General features: G+C 32.8%; 1 protein-coding gene and 1 long non-coding RNA gene across 2 annotated transcripts; one reads left to right on the top strand and one right to left on the bottom strand.

The window, feature by feature from the left end:
• The first annotated feature begins 3746 nt into the window (after nt 1-3746).
• On the top strand, nt 3747-6066 carry LOC120139672. The gene is made up of 6 exons (XR_005517663.1): nt 3747-3912; nt 3991-4052; nt 4302-4374; nt 4972-5040; nt 5324-5397; nt 5819-6066. It is a non-coding gene; the product is annotated as an uncharacterized LOC120139672 (long non-coding RNA).
• Nucleotides 6067-8386: 2320 nt separating this feature from the next.
• On the bottom strand, nt 8387-11687 carry LOC120140828 (COP1-interactive protein 1-like). Its single transcript, XM_039155814.1, has 2 exons — nt 11660-11687; nt 8387-11121 (listed from the first exon to the last, which is right to left on the bottom strand). The coding sequence occupies exons 1-2, from the start codon at nt 11685-11687 to the stop codon at nt 8411-8413; spliced, it is 2739 nt and encodes a 912-aa protein (XP_039011745.1). The 3' UTR covers nt 8387-8410.
• Between the last annotated feature and the right edge of the window lie 847 nt (nt 11688-12534).

The raw sequence follows: 12534 nt of genomic DNA, 5'->3' as shown, positions 1-12534 counted from the left end.
TCTTCAAAGCTGATACACATTTTACGCTAGAGGAACCAATCCTGATGGCTGAACAAACAATACGATAACTGACTGCAGTTCCTGCCGTTCAACAGCCACTACGCATCACCTGGGATACTGTAACCATATGTAGAATACCTACCTAGAATTACTCAGCCGACTAACCTCTGTCTTTTTCTCCTCATTCACTTTGTATGGCTGTGATCGGGAGTGAAAACTGAGTTTTAACCGAACTCTGAAACAACCAAAAGGCAACAATTACTTGAGACTTGTCTTTTAAGAAATAGACTTAAGAATGTCGAGTACATACATCCACAAAAGAGATGTACCTATAACCAAAAGAAGGATCAAGTGATGGACCCCAAAAATAAAAAATACAAGTTGAAATGACACAACATACACAGTCTTTGATTTTGAAAAGGGTAACTTGTGGCTTTTACCCAAACAACAAGCAACACAAGTCTTATTTTCATTACATGGAATGTGTACATCAATGGTACTACAAGCAAGTTTCAAGGTATTAAAGGCAGGATGCCCTAATCGTCTACACCAAAGTTCAATAATATTAAAAGAACTAGAAGAGGTAGCTACAGAATTTACCTCTACCTTATTACATGTACTAGGTTTATTAGCCACAATAAACGTGTAAAGACATCCATTTTGCTTTCTCGATTGAAGATGAAAAACACCACTTAACTCATAACGAACATAACATTCCTCAACATGAAACTCAAAGAACACTTGATTGCCCGTAGCAAGCTTTGACACACAAATCAAATGCTTAGTTATTTTAGGTACATATAATAGATCATTAAGTAATGAAGCTTGAGAAGAAGAAGATAAGGTAGATCTACCAATCTTCTTTACCCCAAGAGACTCCCTATTTCAAACTAAGAGATTACTTGGTCCATCAAAACTAGTTGGATGAGATATAATAGATGCATCAAGAGTTATATGATGAGTAGCTCATGAATCAAATACCCACAAAGTGCAAGAAGAATGAACAACATGAGCTTTGGCCAAACCACACCACCTTGGCCACTAATGACACAACAAGCACATCTAGTGTTCTCATAAATAGTATGATGAGCACTACTCGATTCATATCTGGAAGACGATTGACCACTATTAGCAAGAACACCAAAAAAGACTTGATCAAATCGATACCAACATCGATCAACAAAATGACTCACTACAAGAAATTTTTACTGATGTGACAAAATTAATTTTCTTAAAATTAATTTTGTCACTATTAGTAGCTTTTTGGTGACAAAATAAATAATCGTAGCATTAGATTAAAAAAAGATATACAATTATGAAAAAAGCTAAAATCGTCATAATAATTTGTCACAATTAACAAAAATGTGTAATATAGGATGACAAAATAAATTTTATTACTAATTTTTGCTATAAATGTTTCCCTCCAATTTTTTGGTGCCAAATTGAAGGCATATAGTGACAACTTTTGTAACAAAAAGTTTTAGTAACTATGACAAAAAAATTGTCACAACAAGTAATGAGATTTAGATTTGTTGTGACAAATTTTGTTTGTAATTATATGTTTTAATTATAGTGACAAAATGTATAGTCACAAATGATTATCTCCAATTTTTGGTAAAAAACAAAATCATATGGTGACATGTTTTGTAACTATAAGCTATAATTATTGTTACAAAAAAAATTGTCACAACAAATAATAAGATCTAAGTTTTTAGTAAAAAACAATGTTTGCCATTATATGTTTTAATTATAGTGACAAAATATATTGTCACAAAGATTTTCCTCCATATATTTTTGCGCCAAAAAGGTCATATAATGATAAATTTTGTAACTATAAGTGTTAATAATTATTACAAAAGACATTGTCACAAAAAAATAATGACATTCACGTTTTTGTGATAAATTATTTGTAGTTATAAATTTTAACTATAGTGATAGCATATATTAATCGTCATAACTTTTTTTCTCCACTTTTTTGTTTCAAAAATTATATTGACAATTTTTATAATTACAATTTATAGTTATTGTTATAGAAAAAATTATCACATCAAATAATAAAATTCAAGTTTTTTGTATTAAATTATTTTGTACTTATATATTTTAATCATTATGAAAAATTATACTATCAAAACTATTTCTCCCTATTTTTTTAATGTCAAAAATGTTATATAGTAACAAAATATATTTTCGTAAAGATTTTCTTCCATATTTTTTTGCACTAGAAAAATCATATTGTAACAATTTTTGTAACTATAAGTGTTTATAATTATTACAAAAAAAAAATATTGTCACAAAAAATAATGGTATTCACATTTTTTTGAGAAATTATACTTGTAGTTATAAATTTTAATTATAGTGATTACATATATTGTGATAAATATTTTTCTCCAGTTTTTTTTTCTTTCAAAAAGCTATATTGATAAGTTTTGTAATTATAATTTATAGTAATTGTTATAGAAAAAATTATCACATCAGATAATAAAATTCAAGTCTTTTGTAATCAATTATTTTGTATTTATATATTTTTATCATTATGAAAAATTATACTATAAAAATTTATCCCTATTTTTTTGTGCCAAAAATGTTATATAGTAAAAGTTTTATAGTTATTGTTATAGAAAAATTATAAAAAATTATTTTTTAATTAATAAATGATTTTAGTTTTTATGAAAAAAATATGTTTTTAGTTATACATTTTTATTTTAAAGAGAAAATATAATAATTTATTATAAAAACAAAATGTTCATAAAAATCAAATTTTTGTGATATATATAATTCAATGGCATTTTCAAATAAAAGATAATAACAAAATATATTATCAAATTGTTTTCATTTATTTTTTACGAAACTAGTTTCAAATAAATGATAATAACAAACTATATTATCAAAATAGTGAAAATGAAAATGAAAATTCTAAAAAATTGAACAATATATATTGACCAAAGTAGGACAAATTTCCTATTATTTTTTTTACATTAAGTTTAGGTGAAGTTTACTTCCGTCAATAATGTTATATTCACTACAAAGCTCTTCTTAGTTGTATAACTACTTTTTAATATTTTTATTACACAGTTTCATAATGGTTAACGATAGAAATCATTGATTAAAGGGTCACTTTAATTTTTCTCTCTCTAAATTCGAGAGTCACATTGAATGCAACAATAATTCGATGGCCAAATTGATCTTTTCACAAAAGTACAAGAGTCTTAGGTATCTTTTTGTTGAAAATTAAACTAAATTAAAGAAATAAAATAATATTAATTGGGTACCGATGACCTGAAAATAATGGTACTGGGTTTTAAGGTTACTCGACTTACGGGTACCCGTATATTACTGGCTAAGACATGGACTAAGATTTTGGCACTCGAAAATCTCAAATATTTGAAAAAGCGAGTACCTAAATATAAATACCTCTAACTAATACAGATGATCAAAAAAAATCATGTATTTAATAAAATTATGGAGTTGTTTTTATTAATGAGAAATAAATGTATTTTTATATAAATTTACTTAAATGTTATTATGTTAAACTAATTGTTTTATTTCAACCCTACGTACCATTTTGGATGAAAGCCAGATGTTTTAAGTTTAATGGCTTGTTGGAGTTACCCAATTAACAAGAAAGTAAACACAAATCAAAGAGAAAGTAATTGGGCCTCTCCGAAGAAGAAGAAGAAGAAGAAAACAAATGAAGCCCATAAATGGCAGGCACCTCATTTTTTCAAATCTTCCATTAGTTCCCATACAAAACAAGCGTTCGAGAAAAAACTGGGGGAGAAAAGGTCCATCGTTCTGGTAGGGTTTTTCGGTGGAAGAAGAAGAAACCCTTTTTCAGATTAGTCTGTTTCAACAGCTTTTAAATTCTAATACCAAAAAAATCATAAGCAATGCACTCCCCACTTCTCGTTCTGAGTAAGTTTCTTTTCTTTTGATGCATTTTTAAATCCTTTAGATTCAATTTGTTCCTAAATATAACATTGAAATAAGCAGAGGATTCGTTGAAGCGGGAGTCCGGGACTAAGGTTCACCATGCTAATATCCAAGCCTCCAAGGTAATCCTTTTCTTTCATTGTTTTTTTTTTAATCATTTTGTTTTACTTACTCTGTATTAATCTAGAGTGTGATTGATGAATAAGCTGCTTAAATTTTGAAAGAATGTAAGCCCAATTTTTGTTTCTGAGTTCTGATCTGAGAACTTTATATATATCTAAGAAGGCAGGATTCAACATGCTTTGGGTCTTCGATATGATTTCCATTTGTTGTTGTCTGTTCAATGCTCACTGAACAAAATTACTTTACAGGCTATTGCTGACATTATTCGAACAACATTGGGTCCTCGATCCATGTTGAAAATGCTCCTTGATGCTGCTGGAGGTAATCCTTTTTACTTCTATTTACATTGCCGGTGCAGATGTTTTGGAATTAACAAAAACATTTTATTACCCTTCAAATGCGCTTTTGTTGAACTGGTATAAATATTGTTGTATGGTTCTGATTTCTAAGGGTTATTGTCGTTACTAATGATGGAAATTCCATCCTACGTGAGTTAGATATTGCACACCCAGCAACAAACGCATGATATTCCACCATGCATCTCTATTTGATCTGCTTTTAGCATGTGAATGCCTCCCCCACCCCCAGCCCACAAAACAAAAAAAAATTGTCGTATTTTCTTTCAGTCTTATGGTCATGTCAGTCAATGATTGAATTGAGCCGTACGCAAGATGAAGAAGTTGGAGATGGAACGATATCTGTCATTGTTCTTGGTAGATTTTTTTATGCAGCAGAATGCTGTTTATGTGCTTTGATACTTTTGCATACATTAGTTTATTTTTCAATTATATTCTCATCTATAAGATCTTTTTTTGTGAACTAATAAATTTTTCAGAAGCTCAATGGATTTTTAATTGCTTAGCTCATTTGGTATTCAATTTCCTTTAGTACTTACATTTGGTGTACACTGTGGTGCAGCTGGTGAGTTGCTTCATGTCGCAGAAGCCTAAATTGAAAAAAATTATCATCCTACGATTATCTGTCGAGGTAATGCAACTTAGAACTGATGCTAGATTCTTAACATCTGCTTTTGAAACATTACTTAGCATTTGATGATGAACCGTTTCATTTGCATCATACAATAAGGGTTTTGAGGATGCTATTATTGTGCTTGACAAGATTGCAATGACTATTGATGTGAAACACCGTATGTTTCTCCTAGGAAGTTTTTATATAATAAAAGAAATTTTTTTTAATCTTTTATCCCCTTGTATTTGCATCTTTATCATCTTTGGATTATCATATTGTTGCTTTTATATTTGAATGGCAGGTTCAATGGTGTTGGGACTTGTGAAGAGCTGCATAGGAACAAAGTTCACTAGCCAATTTGGGAATCTGATTGCCGTGAGTGTTCTTTTTAATCAAAACTTGTTTTTATGTGAACTTTTATTATAGATTCATTAGCATATGCCATTGAGCTGCCATAGTAGTTACCTTTATTTTTTTTCATTTTTGCAAATGACATGTTAGAACATAGAATAGTCATCTGACCATTTGAGTATTTGATTGTTTAGCAGTTTGCTCATATTTGAATATGAATAGAACTGGTTCCTCATCTTTAGTTTCAAATAATTAATATTACACCAATCAGCATTCAGCAAGCATTAGGGGAAAGACATTTGAAATATGTCTGTTACAGAAGGAATCAGGGAACATTTGAAATCATAAGTCAAGCAACTATAGTTACATGCTTTGGGTATTTGAATATCTGACATGGTTGTCTGTTGTCTCTATGTATTGGGCCATATTTTACTAAAATATTCAGACTCGTGCATTTGGATGAAAAGCGTACAGAAATAGTACACTCGGGTATTTTTTTTGTTCAGTTTGTGTATCATGTTTTCACATGACCCAGCAATCTCCCATTGTTGTCTCAGTTCACTTTCTTCCTGTTAGTGTTTGGTCTGGCTCGCATGAAAGACCAAGATTGTATAACTAGTGCCCATGTCAGACATGTTTAAGACACCGAAATTCATATTGTATTGACATGGGAATGGTGCCAATATCTTGTTTATTCTACTAGCTGAAAATACAAAGTTTGTTCCTATTTATAACAAATATTAATTTCTCATCATAAAAAATTGTGGCAAGTAATATTCTTTCACAATAACAAATTGCAACAAAATGATTTAGTCACAATAACAAATTGCAACAAAATGATTTAGTCACAATAAGACGTTAAATTTAGTCAAAGTAAACACTTATGTCAAATTTATTTCATCCCAATATTTAGTCAAAATAAAAAATTGTGGCAAATTTATTTAATCAAAATAACAATTTATAACAAATATTAATTTTTCATTATAAAAAATTGTGACAAATAATATTCTTTCAAAATAACAAATTGTAACAAAATTATTTAGTCATAGTAAAAAAATTATAAAAAATATTTAGTGTCGAAATAAAAGTAGTGAGAAAATAAATTTTGTTGTAATATGTTTTTTTTTATGAAAACTTTTTTGTTTGATTTTATAATTTAACTTAATTGTGACAAAATTTACATTTTGTGATAAAATAATTATTTTATTTTAACAAATATTTTGTCTCTGTAAGTTACATTTAGTGATGAAATAGCAACTGCGATAAATTAATTTTTGTTGCCTTATGTATTTTTGTCACAAAAACTTTTTATATTTGACGTTTAAATATAAGTTAGTTATGACAAAATGTACTTCTCGTGACGAAATGATTAATTGATTGTGACAAATATTTTATTGCGATAAGTTAATTATAGTAACGAAATTTCATTATTACAATAAATATTATATTATGGTAACGAACACAATTTTGTCACAATATACTTTACATGACAAGGTTGTTCTAACAAACATGATAACAAATAAAATTGGTCAGAATAAATATATTGCGATAATTTTTGTACTTTTAGTGGTAAATAATTTTATTGAAACAATCTAAATTTCTTGTAGTGACTATTTTTACCATGTAATTGACACCAAAGCTGAGCACGACCTCTCTGCTACCCGATTGTCCATTATGCATCGAACTTGAATGACTCGACTTATGATCACGTGAACTAGCAAAACTGGTAGAGCTGCTTAGTGCCTTCCTTTGAGCAACATTAGCACTCATTGGCATATTCTCCAGTTGAGAATCGAATCTAGCTAATTGCGTTTCTGCATCCACTACCATAGAGTAAACCCTATCGAGAAAAAGACTGATACTCTCTCGGTAATCCCTTCAAAATACTAACAATGTGCTCCAACTAGGACACCAGACTACCACAAGAGGCAAGGGCATCGCAGATCTCCTTGTCACGAGTAAGACACGCATGAAATCGTCACCCTTCTTTAGTGACTGAAATTTGTAGTGGAGGCTCTTCACCATCATAGTTGATTTGTTAGTAAACAATTGCACAACCGTACTCCAAACAGATGCAGTCGATCCAACACCAACAAATTGGGGTAGCAAAAGCACTTATCGTGGAGAGAAACCAGAACGCTAGAGCATTGTCCTGGGTTAAGAAATCTTCATACGCCTCGTTAACAACAGAAGAACCATTCTCATCAACAACAGTTTCTGGCGGAATCGACATCGTCCCATTTAGTAACTGTTCGAGACAATGGCTACGGACTGTGAGGAGAACTTATTGCTTCCATAAAAGGAAATTGAATTCATAAAGAACGACATTTACCTTTTTTTTTTTGGTAAACATCTTGAAGTTCTTTGAAGAAACCTCACCATGCACAACGTCAAATAGAAGCACCAGAACCACTCAGAACCATCGCAGCAAACGAAAGATGCCTCCAGGATTTCTAGCGAAAGATACCAAGTTAAGAAACGTCAAGAATGGAAAACTTTCTGATTTTTTTATTTATCCTTGATACAAACCCTTACATTGATTTTATAACACTCAAAATCGTACTGATATTGATCTAACAGCCTAACCTCCTAACCGTGAGCCTAACAGCTAAGCATAACAACCCTAGGCTTTGCTCACACACACCCAAGCTCAGGCCATGCACGTGAAACCTATCCTTCATGCATATTATCTTTCAACAAATACAAACCTTAGATTTAGCTAAAAGTTAGCTTGCAATTTTGTGTATATTCATTGTTTATTAAATGAAATGAAAGTAATTATTCAAATCAAAATCTTAACAAATCAATATTTAACATTAATATCGCGATAACTGCTTGTATTTCAATCTTATACGGTTCAATAATGTAAAAAAATTACAATGTTAAAAAATAATTTTCTTTTTACAAAATTTAGTGAATAAAATGACATTTATATGAAAACAACAGTGGAAAAAATGTAGAGCTAATAACAATTGAGACATTGTCACCTCCTCAATTATTGTTTTGTCTGAAATATACCCATGGAAACAGGCAAAGTTCAAGCCTTTTTCTTGATTCCAAGTCTAACAGTTAGGGTTGAGATGGATTGCTTGAGATGGTCACAGCAGGTACGATGGTAATCAATCAAGAGGCAAAGCTGCCTTATGGCTTCCCTCTTCTCTTCTTCACGAACCAACAATGTCTCATCTTTTTCTTTGCTTATCTTCTCCAATTCTCTCACTCTCTTCTCAACCTCGCTCATCCCTTTCAACACCTTGGACTTTTCTTCTTCTTTTTCACTCAACTTTGCTTCCAAATTCGTCACTTCCTCCCTTAACTTGTCATTTTCCTTTTGCATTTCTCTCATCTTATTCTCAGCTTCACTCATAGCTTTCAACTTCTCTTCTCCTTCCTCACTCATCTTGGCTTCCAAATTCCTCACTTCCTCCCTTGACTTGACATTTTCCTTTTGCATGTCTCTCATTTTTTCGTTAACTTCACTAATGGATTTCATCTTCTCTTCTCCTTCCATGCTCAACTTGGCTTCCAAATTCATCACTTGCTGCCATAACTTGTCATTTTCCTTTTGCATTTTTCTCATCTTTTCCGCAACTTCACTAATGGCTTTCGACGTCTCTTCTCTTTCCTCACTCAGCTTGGCCTCCAAATTCATTACTCTCTCTCTTAACAACTCTGCCTCATCTTCTTTCTGCATTTCTGCTACCAATACATCCACACTGCTCTTCATATGTTCTAATTTGTTTTCACATTCCTCGTCCGTGACAATTGAAATGGGGGTCAGGGTATTTCGCTCGTCTTCTAACTTATCCATGGTGGTGTTTTTTTGAGACTCCATCATGTCCCTCAACTTCTTGAGCTGCGCTTCGAACGTGGCCACCTCTTGTTTGAGTGCTTCGTTTCCGGCTTCGAGTACGGCCACTTCTTGTCTGAGTGCTTTGTTTCCCACTTTGAGTGTGACCACCTCTTGTCTGAGTTTACCGTCTTCCACTTTAACTGTCGACACCTCTTGTCTGAGTGCTTTGTTTCCCGCTTTTAGCATGGTCACCTCTTGTCGGAGTGTTTTGTTTTCCGCTTCAAATATGGCCACCTCTTGTCTGAGAGCTTCGTTTCCGGCATCGAGTTCGACTACCTCTTGTCTGAGTGCCTTGTTTCCCGCTTTAAGCATGGCCACCTCTTGTCGGATTGCTTCTTCATCCTCTTCAATTGTGTCCATCTCGTTTCTAAATACTCTGTTTCCCGCTTTAAGTGTGGCCAGCTCTTCTCTAAGTTCTCCGTATTCTTCTTCAATCGTCGCCACTTCTTGTTTGAGAGCCTTGATTTCTTGCTCAAGCCCTCTTTTCGTTGTCTTGTAAAGCTCTGTGTTCTCGTGTTGTATCCTTTCAACAACTTTGATCCTCTGGTACAATAGACGGATGCTATCGTCGATTTTCCTGCGGAATTCTATAGCTAAATCCTCCATCTTTCTTTCTAGGACATGGAAATTGAAATTGTTTCCCAAGGATAATCGTCTGACCAGCTTAGTTTTAGGCGGCATGGATCTGTTGGTGCTTTGCTCTCTCTCTTGTGTTGTTTGCGGTTCAGCAAGCGGCAACTGAAACGGGTTTATCATAATGGAATCCAACTTTGGCTGCAGACGATCGACCTCTACTTTCATATGAGCAGCTTCGTTAAGCATTTTACTTTTATTGTCCTCCACAAAACCAGAACACGCTGCACCACTCTTTCTTAACAATGTTTCCAGTTCCAGAACTCTGGCATTCAGTTTACCCTTTTCGTCTCTCAAGCTACTGATTTCACGGATGTTACTCTTCTCTTCGTCTTCGGATTTGTTCTTCTCTTTCCGTAGGGCGTCGACCTCGGATTCCAAGTCCATCACCTGCACCTGCAAGCCTTCTTTTTCTTCTACCATTATCTGCTCAGCGGCAGTCTTTCTTTCTAATTCATCCTTCAGGGTTTTCACCTGAACCAGATACTGGGAAATCTCTTTGGATTTGCTCTGTAGCTGAATCTCTAACGACTCGTTAATTTTGCATAATATACCCCTCTTGGTTTCACGTTTTTGAGAACGTAAACACTCCACCTCCTTTTTTAGATCACTGATTCGAGCCAATGAATGCTCGAGTTTTGATGTTAAACTGTTCTCGTTATCCTTGATTTGGTTCAAGTGTTGAGCCACTACTTTCCCTGAGACCTGCTCAAGAAATGCCTTACTTTTCTCTGTTACCTGTTTCAGTTCAGCTGTGATATCATCAAGCCGAGCTTCCAAATCTCTTCTTTCATTGTGTTGAGACTCGAGCTCGGTTTTCAAATCTCCATTCATGGTTTCGATTTCTTGTACTTTGCTCAAAGCAGTCAGATGGTCCAAATCCAAAGCTTCCTTCTCTTTCGTCCTAGAGGCCAACTGAATTTTCAAGTCCGAGATCTGTGTGTATGCACCTCTAAGTTCATCCTCCATGTCCATTGACCTTTTTCTTGAGGAATTTCTTGTCTGGCCAAGTGCCGAGTTGATTTCTACATCCTCGGAGGAATAATATTCTGAATCGGAGTCGTTGGCATGTTTAGAACAACCCTCCTTTAGTCCTTCCGCAGCTTCCTTGCCAAGCCCTTGCTTAAGATGATCGTACTGAGCATACAACGATTGGTACTGTTTGTGAAAGTCTTCCACAAGTCCAACGAGTTCTGTCTCCTTCTTCCCTCTGTTCCTCCTCTTGACCAGTTTCAAGATTTTTTCCACTTTCTTATCAACATCTAAACAAAAGAAAAAACAACTTCTCTATCGACGGGAAAAGAAAGTGGCATATGCCTAAGGGAAGATGAATTTTTTTTGGTAAAGTACACAACTAGTCCCCCGATTATAAGATATTACTTTGTTGAATCCTCCAACTATTAAAAATTATAAAATAATCTCTCAATAATAATGCGTTACTTCTTTGTGTCTCACTACTATTCACATGTTAACTTGTTTTTTTCGTTAAAATGTAGACGTTCGTTTGAGTTGAACATTAACTTGCTGATTGAGATATGATAAAATTTGATATCAGAATTGTTTGAGATTCTAGGATCACATTTTGTCATATCACAATTAACATGTTAACATTCAATTCAGTCGCCGTCAATTTTATAACGGAAAATGATGATTTTATAACATACGAATATTCGAATGACTATTTTATAACTTTTAATAGTTAGAAGATTGAACAAAACTATACCTTATAATTAGGAATCATTTTGTGACTTTACAGGAACTGAAGTTTATTGTTTTCGTATTCTACTAGTTTTAAAGAACCTGTTTTAGAGACATTGGCTTGCTCCATCGTTTTGAATATCAATATACCCCTCAGAGGTCTTTCGCCAGTCTATTGCGTCGTCTCTAACATGAAAATTTGCAGCAGATTTGATTAATGAAACCCCGACCAGAAACACATCAAACAAAATCTCTGAAAATAAGTTGAGATGCCATTAATGAATTATGTTTGACATGCATCAAGGCTCAATGAAACAACCAGCTAATAAAAAATATGAAGAAACAAAACTTGAATTGCAGTGCATTGTAAAAAAAAATCTTAGTACTTAAACTTTATTTTTTTCGAAATCATATTTAAATCTTAAGTTTATGTTTCATTTTGATAACCCTGCATTAAAAACTTAACAATAATGTTTACGTGTCATCATAAGATAATGTAAGGTCATCAATGGAAAAAATTAAAAAATATCACGTCAATAATTTTGTTAGTTTTTAAACAGCAAGGTACTAAATTAAAACCTAAACTAAATATCATATATTGTTTTGAAAAAAATAGAGTTTAAGTATTCAAATAAACAAAGATAATAGTTTAAATATTTAATACGTTGTTTATCCAAAATCTTAAGCGAAGATGTAATTAGCCAACCATTTTGGAAACCCTCTATCCATAATCAGAGTCTCCAACTATAATGAGCATAGCTAACAAACAAAAGAAGGGGGGAAATATCTTTTATTGCCCTAAACACATTTTATACATCTAAGAATCATCTTGCTTCCTCTGTGGAATCTAACCTAACAGGCAGCATAGCGATTATTCTAGTGCACAATTTAATGTGTTTATAACAATGAGCCGGCGAAGAAAATAGTAGTATCAAAATACATACAATTTTCCCCTTTAAAATCAAGTATCACGATTA

This window comes from Hibiscus syriacus, unplaced genomic scaffold (assembly GCF_006381635.1).
Source record: "Hibiscus syriacus cultivar Baekdansim isolate YM2019G1 unplaced genomic scaffold, ASM638163v2 tig00002237_pilon, whole genome shotgun sequence".
NCBI classification, from domain to species: domain Eukaryota; kingdom Viridiplantae; phylum Streptophyta; class Magnoliopsida; order Malvales; family Malvaceae; genus Hibiscus; species Hibiscus syriacus.
This window is presented reverse-complemented; position numbering and strand designations above follow the sequence as displayed.